The following is a 17,843-nucleotide window of genomic DNA, read 5'->3' as shown; positions in this document are numbered from 1 at the left end:
CCTCTCCCCCCTCACCTCTCTCTCTCCCCTCTCCCCCCTCACCTCTCTCTCCCCTCTCCCCCCTCACCTCTCTCTCCCCCCTCACCTCTCTCTCCCCTCTCCCCCCTCACCTCTCTCTCTCCCCTCTCCCCCCTCACCTCTCTCTCTCCCCTCTCCCCCCTCACCTCTCTCTCTCCCCTCTCTCACCTCTCTCTCCCCTCTCCCCCCTCACCTCTCTCTCCCCTCTCCCCCCTCACCTCTCTCTCCCCCCTCACCTCTCTCTCCCCCCTCACCTCTCTCTCCCCCCTCACCTCTCTCTCCCCTCTCCCCCCTCACCTCTCTCTCCCCCCTCACCTCTCTCTCCCCCCTCACCTCTCTCTCTCCTCTCCCCCCTCACCTCTCTCTCTCCTCTCCCCCTCATCTCTCTCTCCCCCTCACCTCTGTCTCCCCCCTCATTTCTCTCTCTCTCTCTCTCTCCAGTACTGACTCATACATCGAGGTTCTGGATGGGTCCCGGGTGCACCCGGAGACATATGAGTGGGCCAGAAAGATGGCGGTGGACGCTCTGGAATACGACGAGTCAGCGGAGGACGCCAACCCGGCCGGAGCGCTGGAGGAAATCCTGGAAAACCCGGAGCGCCTCAAAGATCTGGACCTGGATGCTTTTGCTGAGGAACTGGAGAGACAGGTACAGGAAGAGACAAGGGGTTGTGTGTAGCACACCGTTGTATAGTAATAGCTGTCATAGGTGTTATAGTTATCATAGGTGTCATAGGTGTTATAGTTATCATAGGTGTCATAGGTGTTATAATTATCATAGGTGTCATAGGTGTTATAGCTAGCTGTCATAGGTGTTATAGCTAGCTGTCATAGGTGTTGTAGCTGTCATAGGTGTTATAGCTAGCTGTCATAGGTGTTGTAGCTGTCATAGGTGTTATAGCTGTCATAGGTGTTGTAGCTGTCATAGGTGTTGTAGCTGTCATAGGTGTTGTAGCTAGCTGTCATAGGAACAGGGTTGGAGTTAAAACCTACAGGAGGATATCTCTCCAGGAACAGGGTTGTAGGGTTATGGTAACAAGGGCATATCATTTTTACACACTAACCTGTGTTTTTCCTGTGGTTGTAGGGTTATGGTAACAAGGGCATCACCCTGTATGATATCCGTGCTGAGTTGAGCTGCAGGTATAAGGACTTGAGAGTTCCCTACAGAGCTCCTAACACCGAGGAGGTGTTTAACCTGCTTACCAAGGAGACACCAGAGACCTTCTATATAGGTATACACACCTTTACCTTCTGTCAGTATACACACACCCACCTTTACCTTCTATATAGGTATACACACACACACCTTTACCTTCTATGTAGGTATACACACCTTTACCTTCTATGTAGGTATACACACCTTTACCTTCTATGTAGGTATACAAACCTTTACCTTCTATGTAGGTATACAAACCTTTACCTTCTATGTAGGTATACACACCTTTACCTTCTATGTAGGTATACACACCTTTACCTTCTATGTAGGTATACACACCTTTACCTTCTATGTAGGTATACACACCTTTACCTTCTATGTAGGAATACACACCTTTACCTTCTATGTAGGTATACACACCTTTACCTTCTATGTAGGTATACACACCTTTACCTTCTATGTAGGTATACACACCTCTACCTTCTATGTAGGTATAAAAGCCACCCTAATTCACTCACACTGCCTTCACACACTCTCAGATTCTGTCAGATTCTACAGTTGCCCCGTCTCTGTCTCCAGGTAAGCTGATCACCAGTGTTGTGACCGGTATAGCTCACCGGCGCCCCCAGGGGGAGAGTTATGACCAGGCCATTAGGAACGACGCTACAGGGCTGTGGCAGTGCCCCTTCTGTCAACAGGACAACTTCCCTGAACTCAGCGAGGTGAGAAGTCATGTTCCCCAGGACTCTGACGTCTCTCTGATGTGTTCTAATATCTCCACATGATGGATTATTTATTTCTAAATGATTTATTTGCTCTTTTTTTCTGCCTACCTTTACATTCTCCTCCAACTTTCTCTTCCTCTCTCTCTTCCTCTCCTCTCTCTCTTCCTGTCTTCCTCTCTCTTCCTGTCTTCCTCTCCCATCTTTCTCTTCCGCTCCTCTCTTTCTCTTCCTCTCCCATCTTTCTCTTCCTCTCCTCTCTCTTCCTCTCTTCCTCTCCCATCTTTCTCTTCCTCTCCTCTCCTCTCCCATCTTTCTCTTCCTCTCCTCTCCCATCTCTCTCTTCCTCTCCCTTCTCCTCTTTCTCTCCCCTCCTCTCTTCCTCTCCTCTCTTCCTCTCCCTCCTCTCTTCCTCTCCTCTCTCTTCTTCTCCTCTCTCTCTTCCACTCTTCCTCTCCTCCTCTCTTCCACTCTCCCTCTCTCTTTCCCCCCTTTCTCTCTCTCTGCTAGGTGTGGAACCATTTTGACAGTGGTTCGTGTCCTGGCCAGGCTATAGGTGTGAGGGCTCGGATGGACAACGGTGTCCAGGGCTTCATCCCCACCAAGTTCCTCAGTGACAAGGTGGTCAAACACCCTGAGGAGAGGGTGAAGGTGAGACACACAGACCTGCCATACACACTGTCTCACTGTCACACAAACCAACACACACACATACCATTCTGGTCCTTTAGAGCACACCCACCAAGGCTTTGATTCCCCATCTTCTAGCTCTCTCTCTCTCTTCAGGGCTCGATCTGTTGGTGACTGAAGTTGGTTCAGCTGTTTCAGTACCTGTACAAGTGTTCACCTAACTCCTCCTCTCCCAGGTGGGTATGACGGTACACTGTCGCATCATGAAGATTGACATTGAGAAGTTCAACGTGGACCTGACATGTCGTACGTCTGACCTGATGGATAAAAACAACGAGTGGAAGCTCCCTAAAGACAGTTACTACGACTTCGACACGGAGACAGAGGACACCAAGACAGAGGAGGAACGCAAGAAGAAACAGCAGAGAACCAGTTAGTAAACAGTATTATATAGAGAACCAGTTAGTAAACAGCCAGTAAACAGTATTATACAGAAAACCAGTTAGTAAACAGTATTATACAGAGAACCAGTTAGTAAACAGTATTATACAGAAAACCAGTTAGTAAACAGCCAGTAAACAGTATTCTACAGAGAACCAGTTAGTAAACAGCCAGTAAACAGTATTATACAGAGAACCAGTTAGTAAACAGTATTATATAGAGAACCAGTTAGTAAACAGCCAGTAAACAGTATTATACAGAAAACCAGTTAGTAAACAGCCTGTAAACAGTATTATACAGAGAACCAGTTAGTAAACAGCCAGTAAACAGTATTATACAGAGAACCAGTTAGTAAACAGCCAGTAGACAGTATTATACAGAAAACCAGTTAATAAACAGTATTATACAGAGAACCAGTTAGTAAACAGCCAGTAAACAGTATTATACAGAAAACCAGTTAGTAAACAGCCAGTAAACAGTATTATACAGAGAACCAGTTAGTAAACAGCCAGTAAACAGTATTATACAGAGAACCAGTTAGTAAACAGTATTATATAGAGAACCAATTAGTAAACAGCCAGTAAACAGTATTATACAGAAAACCAGTTAGTAAACAGCCAGTAAACAGTATTATACAGAGAACCAGTTAGTAAACAGCCAGTAAACAGTATTATACAGAGAACCAGTTAGTAAACAGCCAGTAAACAGTATTATACAGAGAACCAGTTAGTAAACAGCCAGTAAACAGTATTATACAGAGAACAAGTTAGTAAACAGCCAGTAAACAGTATTATACAGAGAACCAGTTAGTAAACAGTATTATACAGAGAACCAGTTAGTAAACAGTATTATACAGAGAACCAGTTAGTAAACAGTATTATGCAGAGAACCAGTTAGTAAACAGCCAGTAAACAGTATTATACAGAGAACAAGTTAGTAAACAGCCAGTAAACAGTATTATACAGAGAACCAGTTAGTGAACAGCCAGTAAACAGTATTATACAGAGAACCAGTTAGTAAACAGCCAGTAAACAGTATTATACAGAGAACCTAACCAGTTAGTAATTATACCAGTACCAGTAAACAGTATTATACAGAGAACCAGTTAGTAAACAGCCAGTAAACAGTATTATACAGAGAACCAGTTAGTAAACAGCCAGTAAACAGTATTATACAGAGAACCAGTTAGTAAACAGCCAGTAAACAGTATTATACAGAGAACCAGTTAATAAAAAGTATTATACAGAGAACCAGTTAGTAAACAGCCAGTAAACAGTATTATGCAGAGAACCAGTTAGTAAACAGTATTATATAGAGAACCAGTTAGTAAACAGCCAGTAAACAGTATTATACAGAGAACCAGTTAGTAAACAGCCTGTAAACAGTATTATACAGAGAACCAGTTAGTAAACAGCCAGTAAACAGTATTATACAGAGAACCAGTTAGTAAACAGCCAGTAAACAGTATTATACAGAGAACCAGTTAGTAAACAGTATTATATAGAGAACCAGTTAGTAAACAGCCTGTAAACAGTATTATACAGAGAACCAGTTAGTAAACAGCCTGTAAACAGTATTATACAGAGAACCAGTTAGTAAACAGCCAGTAAACAGTATTATACAGAGAACCAGTTAGTAAACAGCCAGTAAACAGTATTATACAGAGAACCAGTTAGTAAACAGCCAGTAAACAGTATTATACAGAGAACCCGTTAGTAAACAGTATTATACAGAGAAGCAGTTAGTAAACAGTATTATACAGAGAACCAGTTAGTAAACAGCCAGTAAACAGTATTATACAGAGAACCCGTTAGTAAACAGTATTATACAGAGAAGCAGTTAGTAAACAGTATTATACAGAGAACCAGTTAGTAAACAGCCAGTAAACAGTATTATACAGAGAACCAGTTAGTACACTGGGTCAGGGTCGGGGCTGAAATATGTTTATATTAAACTTTGTGTACAAAACAAGACTTCAATGTTCTTAAAGTTATTCCCCTTTTCTTTCCCATCCTCCCTCTTTTTCCTCTCTCCATTCACCCTCTTGCCCCCTCTCTTCTCCCTCCATTCACCCTCTTGCCCCCTCTCTTCTCCCTCCATTCACCCTCTTGCCCCCTCTCTTCTCCCTCCATTCACTCTCTTGCCCCCTCTCTTCTCCCTCCATTCACCCTCTTGCCCCCTCTCTTCTCTCTCCAGCCTATATAAAACGTGTGATTGCCCACCCATCCTTCCACAACATCAACTTCAAGCAGGCTGAGAAGATGATGGAGTCCATGGACCAGGGAGATGTTGTTATCAGGCCCAGCAGCAAGGGAGAGAACCACCTTACTGTCACCTGGAAGGTATGGAGGGGGTGATAGGTCAGCGAGACGTTGTCACGTGGAGGGGACGTCTGGAGAGGGGAGGGGATGTAGATGGGTGCATAACCCCCCCCCCCCCCCCGCAGTAAAATAGTGCCCTGATAGGCTACTGTATAAAACACAGGTCAACCCTCCATCTGGAGAGCTACTGGCTGTGCAGGCTTTTGATCTAACCCTGCTCAAACACCAGTCAGCTTATCAAGGTCCTGTTGGAACAGCATATTTTCTTTACAATGTTGTGTGTTCGAGCAGGGCTGCACCAAAAGCCTGCATGCCCAGTAGCTCTCCTGGAATCTCCTGGAGGGAGGTTGGCCTACCTGCAACATTTCAATTACAACCAAATACTGTTCGTCTTTATAAAATAATTCCCTCATTCAATGAACCCGTTAATGTTGCGGTGTGTTGACTGACAGGTGGATGAATTTGTCGTTAGATGCTAATCAGATGTGTTATGTGTAGGTAGCTGACGGCATCTACCAGCATGTTGATGTGAGAGAGGAGGGCAAGGAGAACGCCTTCAGCCTGGGACACACACTCTGGATCAACACTGAGGTGAGGACCGTGTGTGTGTGTGTGAGAGATGGGTTGTCCACATGCCTGTTCCACAACTCAAACTAATCTCTCTCGCTCTCTGTCTTTCTCTCTGTCCCTCGTCTCTCGTCCCTTTCTCTCTCTAGGAGTTTGAGGATCTTGATGAGATCACAGCTCGTTATATTCAGCCAATGGCAGCGTTCGCTCGTGACCTGCTGGGACACAAGTACTTCCAGGACTGTAACGGAGGGGACAGGAAGGTACGGGGGGGTGGGGGAAAAATGGAGGGGAGAGGAAGGTATGTGGGAATAACGGAGAGGACAGGAAAGTACGGGGGGGAGAATAATGGAGGGGATAGGAAAGTACCAGGGGGAGAATAATGGAGGGGATAGGAAAGTATGGGGGGAGAATAATGGAGGGGATAGGAAAGTACCGGGGGGGAGAATAATGGAGGGGATAGGAAAGTATGGGGGGAGAATAATGGAGGGGATAGGAAAGTACCGGGGGGGAGAATAATGGAGGGGATAGGAAAGTATGGGGGGAGAGAATAATGGAGGGGATAGGAAAGTACGGGGGGGAGAATAATGGAGGGGATAGGAAAGTATCGGGGGAGAGAATAATGGAGGGGATAGGAAAGTACCGGGGGGGAGAATAATGGAGGGGATAGGAAAGTACGGGGGGGTGTTGTCTTAACCACAGAATGTGACACTATTACCAAAGTGTTTATTTTGATTAACTTAGTCTCTGACAGAATATTTGTTTTTACAAAGAAAATAACCTCCTTCCTGTTTAGAAAACATGTTTGATCTCTCCAGTGAACATAGTTTGTCTCTATTATTTTCTACATATCTCCTTTCTATTCATCCCTCATCACCCCGTCTCTCCCCGTCCCTGTCTGTCTGGTAGAAAATGGAGGAGTTGTTGATCAGGTCTAAGAAGGAGAAGCCTACGTTCATACCCTACTTTGTCTCAGCCTGTAAAGACCTGCCAGGGAAGTTCATACTGGGATACCAGCCTCGTGGCAAACCACGGTGAGTTACCATGACTACAGTTAACTAACCCCTAACCACGGTGAGTTACCATGACTACAGCACACTAACCCTTAACCACGGTGAGTTACCATGACTACAGCACACTAACCACGGTGAGTTACCATGACTACAGCAAACTAACCCCTAACCACGGTGAGTTACCATGACTACAGCAAACTAACCCCTAACCATGGTGAGTTACCATGACTACAGCAAACTAACCCCTAACCACGGTGAGTTACCATGACTACAGCAAACTAACCCCTAACCACGGTGAGTTACCATGACTACAGCACACTAACCACGGTGAGTTACCATGACTACAGCACACTAACCACGGTGAGTTACCATGACTACAGCAAACTAACCATGGTGAGTTACCATGACTACAGCAAACTAACCCCTAGCCATGGTGAGTTACCATGACTACAGCTAACTAACCCCTAACCTTGGTGAGTTACCATGACTACAGCTAACTAACCCCTAATCTTGGTGAGTTACCATGACTACAGCTAACTAACCCCTAACCACGGTGAGTTACCATGACTACAGCACACTAACCACGGTGAGTTACCATGACTACAACACACTAACCACGTTGAGTTTCCATGACTACAGCAAACTAACCATGGTGAGTTACCATGACTACAGCAAACTAACCATGGTGAGTTACCATGACTACAGCAAACTAACCCCTAACCATGGTGAGTTACCATGACTAAAGAAAACTAACCCCTAACCACGGTGAGTTACCATGACTACAGCACACTAACCCCTAACCATGGTGAGTTACCATGACTACAGCACACTAACCACGGTGAGTTACCATGACTACAGCAAACTAACCCCTAACCATGGTGAGTTACCATGACTAAAACAAACTAACCCCTAACCACGGTGAGTTACCATGACTACAGCACACTAACCACGGTGAGTTACCATGACTACAGCACACTAACCACGGTGAGTTACCATGACTACAGCAAACTAACCACGGTGAGTTACCATGACTACAGCAAACTAACCCCTAACCTTGGTGAGTTACCATGACTACAGCTAACTAACCCCTAATCTTGGTGAGTTACCATGACTACAGCACACTAACCCCTAACCACGGTGAGTTACCATGACTACAGCACACTAACCACAGTGAGTTTCCATGACTACAGCAAACTAACCCCTAACCATGGTGAGTTACCATGACTAAAACAAACGAACCCCTAACCACGGTGAGTTACCATGACTACAGCACACTAACCCCTAACCACGGTGAGTTACCATGACTACAGCACACTAACCACGGTGAGTTACCATGACTACAGCACACTAACCACGGTGAGTTACCATGACTACAGCACACTAACCACGGTGAGTTACCATGACTACAGCAAACTAACCACGGTGAGTTACCATGACTACAGCAAACTAACCCCTAACCTTGGTGAGTTACCATGACTACAGCTAACTAACCCCTAACCACGGTGAGTTACCATGACTACAGCACACTAACCACGGTGAGTTACCATGACTACAGCACACTAACCACGGTGAGTTACCATGACTACAGCACACTAACCACGGTGAGTTACCATGACTACAGCAAACTAACCACGGTGAGTTACCATGACTACAGCAAACTAACCCCTAACCTTGGTGAGTTACCATGACTACAGCTAACTAACCCCTAATCTTGGTGAGTTACCATGACTACAGCTAACTAACCCCTAACCACGGTGAGTTACCATGACTACAGCACACTAACCACGGTGAGTTTCCATGACTACAGCAAACTAACCATGGTGAGTTACCATGACTACAGCAAACTAACCCCTAGCCATGGTGAGTTACCATGACTACAGCAAACTAACCCCTAACCATGGTGAGTTACCATGACTAAAGCAAACTAACCCCTAACCTTGGATGGGTGGTTGACGACCATAGAAATAGAATGAATAGAAGGGGTGTCTCCATTCAAGTAAATGATGCCATAATGGGTGGACTGGCAGCCATTTTGAGTGTACCCATAGGAGCAAAGCAGGAAGTAAAAGCAGGACATGTACCCATCAATCTGCTTTGATTTACAAAAAATATATTCCATTGCATGAGCCACATCAGTTAACATAATTTTAATGAATATTCTACATTACCATGGAAATTGTTTCGTCACAATACCATGCAGCCAATTGCGAGTGTACCCATGAGTTTACCAGTCAAATTGCCAGGGTTGGAGGTTCCGTTCATTCTATTTCTATTGTGTCCCTGACCTCATCTCTCCCATAGAAATACTAGGGTCTCTCCTCACAGCCTTAAATCAAAATAAATGTTATTTGTCACATGCTTTGTAAACAACAGGTGTAGACTAACAGTGCCTTTCCCAACAATTCAGAGCAAAATAGACAAATAATAACACCAATGAATAAATACACAATGAGTAACAATAACATCTATACAAATCCTAGAAGGATTGTTCAGCATTATTGTGTTGACAGTGGAATTAGAGTGTGATTATGACAGAGCTCAGAGTAGTAGAGTTATGGTTTGGTTTTGAAGATGTTGAGTATGTGACCATCTCTCCTGATGGAATTAGAGTGTGTGATTATGACAGAGCTCAGAGTAGTAGAGTTATGGTTTGGTTTTGAAGATGTCCTCTGTGTCTGCAGTGTTGAGTATGTGACCATCTCTCCTGACGGCTTCCGGTACCGCTCCCAGATGTTCCCCACCGTTAACGGACTGTTCCGCTGGTTCAAAGACCACTTCCAGGAACCGGTACCAGGTACATACTGCCTGCCCATTGGCTAGAACACCTGTCAAATCTCTCTAGACCTGTGTGCCACTGCTATAGTTGTGCTATGTTGATTAGATCGTGGTCATCAACCCTTTCTGAGTCAACATCACTTTTGCAGTCAAAAAGCAAGCCGAGATCGACCGCTCATATAATAACTTAAAACATGTGACAGTTTTGTAGGAATTATGTTTGAGTGATAAGCGTAGTTCGTTGGCTATATGCCTGGCCTGACAATATGGGTCTTCTCAGACCATACTATATATCAAAAGTCGAGCTTTGATAACAAAATAGATCAGTTGGTGCAGCATTTGAGGCACTGCGGACCTTGTAAATATTATTTTTATTTTTTTTACTGTATCTGATGGTACCTGTATCTGATGGTACCTGTATCTGATGGTACCTGTATCTGATGGTGCCTGTATCTGATGGTACCTGTATCTGATGGTACCTGTATCTGATGGTACCTGTATCTGATGGTACCTGTATCTGATGGTACCTGTATCTGATGGTACCTGTATCTGATGGTACCTGTATCTGATGGTACCTGTATCTGATGGTGCCTGTATCTGATGGTACCTGTATCTGATGGTACCTGTATCTGATGGTACCTGTATCTGATGGTACCTGTATCTGATGGTACCTGTATCTGATGGTACCTGTATCTGATGGTGCCTGTATCTGATGGTACCTGTATCTGATGGTACCTGTATCTGATGGTACCTGTATCTAATGGTACCTGTATCTGATGGTACCTGTATCTGATGGTACCTGTATCTGATGGTGCCTGTATCTGATGGTGCCTGTATCTGATGGTGCCTGTATCTGATGGTGCCCGTATCTGATGGTACCTGTATCTGATGGTACCTGTATCTGATGGTACCTGTATCTGATGGTGCCTGTATCTGATGGTGCCTGTATCTGATGGTGCCTGTATCTGATGGTGCCTGTATCTGATGGTACCTGTATCTGATGGTACCTGTATCTGATGGTACCTGTATCTGATGGTACCTGTATCTGATGGTACCTGTATCTGATGGTACCTGTATCTGATGGTCGTGGTGCTTTCAAGACAACTGAGAACTCGGAAAACAAAATCATGACATCAGTGATCTTCAGGTTGAGAGCTCCAGAAAGTTGGATGGCTGTCCCCCCCCAAGAGTTCCCATTTGTCTTGGAATGCTCAGAAGTCTGATATTTCTACGTTCCCAGTTGTTTTGAACACAGCATTAGTCTCCACGGAGGGAGGGAGGGAGAGAGCAGCAGTGGGTCTGCCTCTCACGGTCCCTGCTCTCTCCTTCCTTTCCTCTGATTAGACTTGACCAGAAAGGGGAACACAGCATTAGTCTCCGCGGAGGGAGGGAGGGAGGGAGAGAGCAGCAAAGGGTCTGCCTCTCACGGTCCCTGCTCTCTCCTTCCTTTCTTCTGATTAGACTTGACCAGAAAGGGGAACACAGCATTAGTCTCCGCGGAGGGAGGGAGAGAGCAGCAGAGGGTCTGCCTCTCACGGTCCCTGTTCTCTCCTTCCTTTCCTCTGATTAGACTTGACCAGAAAGGGGAACACAGCATTAGTCTCTGCGGAGGGAGGGAGGGAGAGAGCAGCAGAGGGTCTGCCTCTCACTGTCCCTGTTCTCTCCTTCCTTTCCTCTGATTAGACTTGACCAGAAAGGGGAACACAGCATTAGTCTCCGCGGAGGGAGGGAGGGAGGGAGAGAGCAGCAAAGGGTCTGCCTCTCACGGTCCCTGCTCTCTCCTTCCTTTCCTCTGATTAGACTGAAAGGGGAACACAGCATTAGTCTCCGCGGAGAGAGGGAGAGAGCAGCAGAGGGTCTGCCTCTCACGGTCCCTGCTCTCTCCTTCCTTTCTTCTGATTAGACTTGACCAGAAAGGGGAACACAGCATTAGTCTCCGCGGAGGGAGGGAGAGAGCAGCAGAGGGTCTGCCTCTCACGGTCCCTGCTCTCTCCTTCCTTTCTTCTGATTAGACTTGACCAGAAAGGGGAACACAGCATTAGTCTCTGCGGAGGGAGGGAGGGAGAGAGCAGCAGAGGGTCTGCCTCTCACGGTCCCTGTTCTCTCCTTCCTTTCCTCTGATTAGACTTGACCAGAAAGGGGAACACAGCATTAGTCTCTGCGGAGGGAGGGAGGGAGAGAGCAGCAGAGGGTCTGTCTCCTTCCTTTCCTCTGATTAGACTTGACCAGAAAGGGGAACACAGCATTAGTCTCCGCGGAGGGAGGGAGGGAGAGAGCAGCAGAGGGTCTGCCTCTCACGGTCTCTGCTCTCTCCTTCCTTTCCTCTGATTAGACTTGACCAGAAAGGGGAACACAGCATTAGTCTCTGCGGAGGGAGGGAGGGAGAGAGCAGCAGAGGGTCTGTCTCCTTCCTTTCCTCTGATTAGACTTGACCAGAAAGGGGAACACAGCATTAGTCTCCGCGGAGGGAGGGAGGGAGAGAGCAGCAGAGGGTCTGCCTCTCACGGTCTCTGCTCTCTCCTTCCTTTCCTCTGATTAGACTTGACCAGAAAGGGGAACACAGCATTAGTCTCTGCGGAGGGAGAGAGCAGCAGAGGGTCTGCCTCTCACTGTCCCTGTTCTCTCCTTCCTTTCCTCTGATTAGACTTGACCAGAAAGGGGAACACAGCATTAGTCTCCGCGGAGGGAGGGAGGGAGAGAGCAGCAGAGGGTCTGCCTCTCACGGTCTCTGCTCTCTCCTTCCTTTCCTCTGATTAGACTTGACCAGAAAGGGGAACACAGCATTAGTCTCTGCGGAGGGAGGGAGGGAGAGAGCAGCAGAGGGTCTGCCTCTCACGGTCCCTGTTCTCTCCTTCCTTTCCTCTGATTAGACTTGACCAGAAAGGGGAACACAGCATTAGTCTCTGCGGAGGGAGGGAGGGAGAGAGCAGCAGAGGGTCTGCCTCTCACGGTCCCTGCTCTCTCCTTCCTTTCCTCTGATTAGACTGAAAGGGGAACACAGCATTAGTCTCCGCGGAGAGAGGGAGGGAGGGAGCAGCAGAGGGTCTGCCTCTCACGGTCCCTGCTCTCTCCTTCCTTTCCTCTGATTAGACTTGACCAGAAAGGGGAACACAGCATTAGTCTCTGCGGAGGGAGGGAGGGAGAGAGCAGCAGAGGGTCTGCCTCTCACGGTCCCTGCTCTCTCCTTCCTTTCCTCTGATTAGACTTGACCAGAAAGGGGAACACAGCATTAGTCTCTGCGGAGGGAGGGAGGGAGAGAGCAGCAGAGGGTCTGCCTCTCACGGTCCCTGCTCTCTCCTTCCTTTCCTCTGATTAGACTTGACCAGAAAGGGGAACACAGCATTAGTCTCCGCGGAGGGAGGGAGGGAGAGAGCAGCAGTGGGTCTGCCTCTCACGGTCCCTGCTCTCTCCTTCCTTTCCTCTGATTAGACTTGACCAGAAAGGGGAACACAACATTAGTCTCTGCGGAGGGAGGGAGGGAGAGAGCAGCAGAGGGTCTGCCTCTCACGGTCTCTGCTCTCTCCTTCCTTTCCTCTGATTAGACTTGACCAGAAAGGGGAACACAGCATTAGTCTCTGCGGAGGGAGGGAGGGAGAGAGCAGCAGAGGGTCTGCCTCTCACGGTCCCTGCTCAGTCCTTCCTTTCCTCTGATTAGACTTGACCAGAAAGGGGAACACAGCATTAGTCTCCGCGGAGGGAGGGAGGGAGAGAGCAGCAGAGGGTCTGCCTCTCACGGTCCCTGCTCTCTCCTTCCTTTCCTCTGATTAGACTTGACCAGAAAGGGGAACACAGCATTAGTCTCCGCGGAGGGAGAGAGGGAGAGAGCAGCAGAGGGTCTGCCTCTCACGGTCTCTGCTCTCTCCTTCCTTTCCTCTGATTAGACTTGACCAGAAAGGGGAACACAGTTCACCTGGTGGTTGAGGCTCGAATCGCACCGCATCTGCATTAGTCAGGCACAAATTCATGTTCCAATGACCAGAGAAAGTGAAATACTCCTCGGTATTAAAATATCCATGACGAGCTTCTAATAATCTTAAAAGCGCCGGGCCATCGATACACTTGGCTACTCATTCACTGCAGCAGTGGAAGTACTGAGAAGCTGTTTTATGTTTTGTAATAGTGTTGATTAAAAACTTAAACGTGAACTCGCTCCTAAAAAGAGCAGCTCTTTGCTGTTTTCTTTGACAGTCTCTCTGTGGTCATGGTTTTACAAGTTATTACATCTAAGTTGGGCTGGTATCAAACTTTGCTATGGCCTGGGGTCGTGGAAGCTCCTTAGGCACTGTGATTTGATATATCAGATTGGCCACCCAAGTAGGCGCACTCGATTTATCCACAGATCTCCCAGTTTAACTTTTCAGACAACTGAAATGGTTCAAAATGGGAACTTTGCTTACCCGGTGCGCAGGGCTTCTCAAATCAAGTGCACCTCTCCCCAACAGCGCTACATGAATTTAAAAGGAGAGCAAGCCTTTATCACAGCCTTTAATGTTGGATTTTCTACAGAAATGTTTGGTGATCGACTAGGAATGCCTTGAAGATCGACCGGTTGGTGACAACTGTCCTATCCTGTGGTTACAATGTCTGTTTCCTTGTCTCCCTCAGGCATCACCCCCAGCAGTAGCAGTCGAACACGGACACCTGCCTCTGTCAACGCTACACCAGCTAACATCAACATCGCAGGTCAGTCTCTCTCACACACACTCATCCCCATCAAAATGTATCAATCCTAAAGTTGATATGCATTTTATCCAGTCAAATATCCACTGGATGTCTGATGCTACTTTAGGGTTAAACCTTTCTTCTCTCTCTCCGTCTCTTTCAGACCTGACGCGAGCGGTCAGCGCTCTCCCACGCAACATGACCTCTCAGATGTTCAGTGCCATCGCCGCGGTGACGGGGCAGGGGCAGGGCCAGAACGCTAACACTACGCCTGCCCAGTGGAACTCCAGCCAATACGGTTACACCGGGGGCAGCAGTGGGGGTGGGGGAGGCAGCTCCTCAGCCTATCACGTGAGTGGATTTTTAGCATTGCTTTACCGATGGTCCAATGGTTTTGTATTGGGGTCAGATGAAGGTAACCTCATCCACTGCCAGTGTGTAGCAACCACCTAGGTGATCCTGAGGAAGCTTGTTGTGGCAGAAAGATCCATCGTTGGTCTTTGTCACACTGGAGAGATGTGAAGTGAATAATGAGGTGTAGAATGTTCTTTCTCTGCTGCTGTTGGCCGCAATGTGTAAATAGTGCTTCGTTTTAACCACTTCTCTCCCTCCTTCCCTCTCTCTCTCTGTCTCTATGTGTCTCTGTGTCTCTGTGTCTCTGTCTGTCTCTCTGTCTCTGTCTCTGTGTCTCTCTGTCTCTGTGTCTCTCTCTCTCTCTCTCTCTGTCTCTCTGTCTGTCTCTGTCTCTGTCTCTCTCTGTCTCTCTCTCTCTCTCTCTCTGTCTCTCGCTCCGTGTCTCTCTCTCTCTCTCTCTCTGTCTCTCGCTCCGTGTCTCTCTCTCTCTCTCTCCGTGTCCCTCTCTCTACGTGTCCCTCTCTCTCTCTCTCTCCGTGTCTCTCTCTCTCTCCGTGTCCCTCTCTCTCTCCGTCCCCCTCCGTCCCTCTCTCTCCCTCCGTCCGTCCTCTCTCTCTCTCTCCCTCTCTGTCTCTCTCCCTCTGTCTCTCTCCCTCTGTCTCTCTCACTCTTCTTCCTTCCCCTTCCCTCCCTCCTTCCCCCTCTCTCTCTCTCTCCAGGTGTTTGCGACGCCCCAACAGCCGATGGCGACACCCATGATGACCCCCAGCTACTCATACACCACCCCCAGCCAGCAGACCATGGGTACCCCGCAGTACCCCTCCACCCCCCAGTCCTCCCACTCCCATGGACACACACAGAGCAACCAGGGCCACAGCAGCCACCAGGGACCCTCGTCCAACACTCCCTCGTCCTCCTCCAGAGGACGCACTCCGCAGCAGCAGCCTAAGTAAGTTGAGACGGAGAGAGACAGACAGATTGTGTGTTTCAGTTGAATGTGTGTAATGAGTCAGTTGATTGAAAATGTTTTTTTTAAGTAGTTAGGAGTATTTAGAATGTGAGAATAATTCTTGCCTATGTATCCTGGGCAACGGGTCGATCTGGAATGAAGAAGTTGTGTTCTAAATGTTTATAGTGAATGAGATTAAATACTTGATTGCAGACTTTCAGAGGTGGTTTTTGACTGCAACATCCTAACTGGCCTGTACGTAACCCCCCGCCCCTACGATCTCCCCCTGCAGGTCGAGCGGCAGCACGGCGGTGGACTGGGGCAAGGTAGCGGAGCAGTGGCTCCAGGAGAAGGAGGCGGAGAGGAAGAAGCAGAAGACCCCCAGGATGACCCCGCGACCTTCCCCCAGCCCCATGATCCAGAGCACGCCTATGTCAATCGCTGGAGACGCCACGCCCCTTCTGGACGAGATGGACCGATAGGAGAGGCCGGGGGGGGCGACTATACCCCCCTCCTCCCCAAATATACCCCCCCTTACTCTCATCAACTCATCCTTCCATCCATCCGCCTACCTGCATGCCCCCTCAGACCAGTCACATACCATTCAGATCGCCCTCTCCTCCCAGCCTACTAAACTATCCCTGCTCCCCTCTTCTCCCTCTCCTCCCAGCCTACTAAACTAACCCTGCTCCCCTCTTCTCCCTCTCCTCCCAGCCTACTAAACTAACCCTGCTCCCCCTCTTCTCCCTCTCCTCCCAGCCTACTAAACTAACCCTGCTCCCCCTCTTCTCCCTCTCCTCCCAGCCTACTAAACTAACCCTGCTCCCCTCTTCTCCCTCTCCTCCCAGCCTACTAAACTAACCCTGCTCCCCCTCTTCTCCCTCTCCTCCCAGCCTACTAAACTAACCCTGCTCCCCTCTTCTCCCTCTCCTCCCAGCCTACTAAACTAACCCTGCTCCCCCTCTTCTTGTGTCCCATTGGATTCTGTTTCTAGCTACTGTGTATCTAGCCATGTTTCTCTCCCGGCACATCTTCCCTCCTTCCGTCTATCCCTCTCTCTTTCCTCACTGTATTTTTGCCGGCCACATAGTCCAGTATTTTATTTAGTAAGGATATTAACTCTGTATGTCAGGTAGGCAGAAATGTCGATACAGACCACCAAACACTTGAAACAAACCGCTGACATAGATGTAATAGGACATGGACCTAACGGAGAAATGATTGTTTGGTTGTCATGACAACCGTTGTCCTTTTCTTTAATAACATGGGGTATGCTATATTTTCTTTTTCCTGTTTGATTTTTTAAAAAATCTATAAAAAGATTAGGAGATGCTGCCGAAAGCATCTGATTGGTTCGCGGGTTGTCTCATGCCGTGGTAGGCTGGTAATGTAATGTCCCTTTGGCTGCATAGACCCGCCCCTTACCCTCCTGGTGATTGGCGGGTTGTGTCGAGAGGCAGCCTAACGAGCGTTTTTCCGAGCCAATCAGGAAGCTTGTCTGCGTTTTTGTATTGATGCATCAAAATGAATAAAGACACTGTTTTCAGTATGAACCCTAAACCCTGCACTCCTCACATGGTCTGTCAAACCTACACTACCGGTCTAAAGTTTTAGAACACCTACTCATTCAAGGGTTTTTCTTTATTTTGTACTATTTTCTATATTGTAGAATAATTGTGAAGACCTCAACTATGAAGTAACACATATGGAATCATGTAGTAACCAAAAAAGAGTTAAAACAAATCAAAATATATTTTGAGATTCTTCAAATAGCCACCCTTTGCCTTAATGGCAGCTTTGCACATGCTTGGCATTGTCTCAACCAGCTTCATGAGGTAGTCACCTGAAATACATTTTAATTAACAGGTGTGCCTTGTTAAAAGTTCATTTGTGGAATTTATTTCCTTCTTAATATGTTTGAGCCAATCAGTTGTGTTCTGACAAGGTAGGGGGGTATACAGAAGATAGCCCTATTTGGTAAAAGACCAAGTCCATATTATGGCAAGAACAGCTCAAATAAGCAAAGAGAAACGACAGTCCATCAAGCGCTATGATGCAACGGGATCTCATGAGGACCACCACAGGAAAGGAAGACCCAGAGTTACCTCTGCTGCAGAGGATAAGTTCATTTGAGTTAACTGCACCTCAGATTGCAGCCCAAATAAATGCTTCATAGAGTTCAGGTAACATACATCTCAAAATCAACTGTTCGGAGGAGACTGTGAATCAGGC

General features: G+C 47.4%; 1 protein-coding gene across 1 annotated transcript in view; it reads left to right on the top strand.

The window, feature by feature from the left end:
- The window catches only part of supt6h (SPT6 homolog, histone chaperone and transcription elongation factor), a 39,346-nt gene extending 22,973 nt beyond the window's left edge, over positions 1 to 16,373 (top strand). The window contains exons 25-38 of the mRNA XM_036968144.1: positions 460 to 667; positions 1,106 to 1,253; positions 1,757 to 1,899; positions 2,410 to 2,550; positions 2,766 to 2,961; positions 5,167 to 5,312; positions 5,790 to 5,882; positions 6,008 to 6,121; positions 6,768 to 6,892; positions 9,553 to 9,665; positions 14,252 to 14,329; positions 14,472 to 14,659; positions 15,382 to 15,611; positions 15,904 to 16,373. Coding sequence (XP_036824039.1) covers positions 460 to 667; positions 1,106 to 1,253; positions 1,757 to 1,899; positions 2,410 to 2,550; positions 2,766 to 2,961; positions 5,167 to 5,312; positions 5,790 to 5,882; positions 6,008 to 6,121; positions 6,768 to 6,892; positions 9,553 to 9,665; positions 14,252 to 14,329; positions 14,472 to 14,659; positions 15,382 to 15,611; positions 15,904 to 16,093 — 2,113 coding nt within the window. The 3' untranslated portion in view covers positions 16,094 to 16,373. The remainder of the gene's footprint in view (positions 1 to 459; positions 668 to 1,105; positions 1,254 to 1,756; positions 1,900 to 2,409; positions 2,551 to 2,765; positions 2,962 to 5,166; positions 5,313 to 5,789; positions 5,883 to 6,007; positions 6,122 to 6,767; positions 6,893 to 9,552; positions 9,666 to 14,251; positions 14,330 to 14,471; positions 14,660 to 15,381; positions 15,612 to 15,903) is intronic.
- Positions 16,374 to 17,843: the final 1,470 nt, after the last annotated feature.

Source organism: Oncorhynchus mykiss, chromosome Y (assembly GCF_013265735.2).
Source record: "Oncorhynchus mykiss isolate Arlee chromosome Y, USDA_OmykA_1.1, whole genome shotgun sequence".
Classification (NCBI taxonomy): Eukaryota; Metazoa; Chordata; class Actinopteri; order Salmoniformes; family Salmonidae; genus Oncorhynchus; species Oncorhynchus mykiss.
The sequence above is the reverse complement of the archived record's forward strand: the minus strand, read 5'-3'. Positions and strand labels throughout refer to the sequence as shown.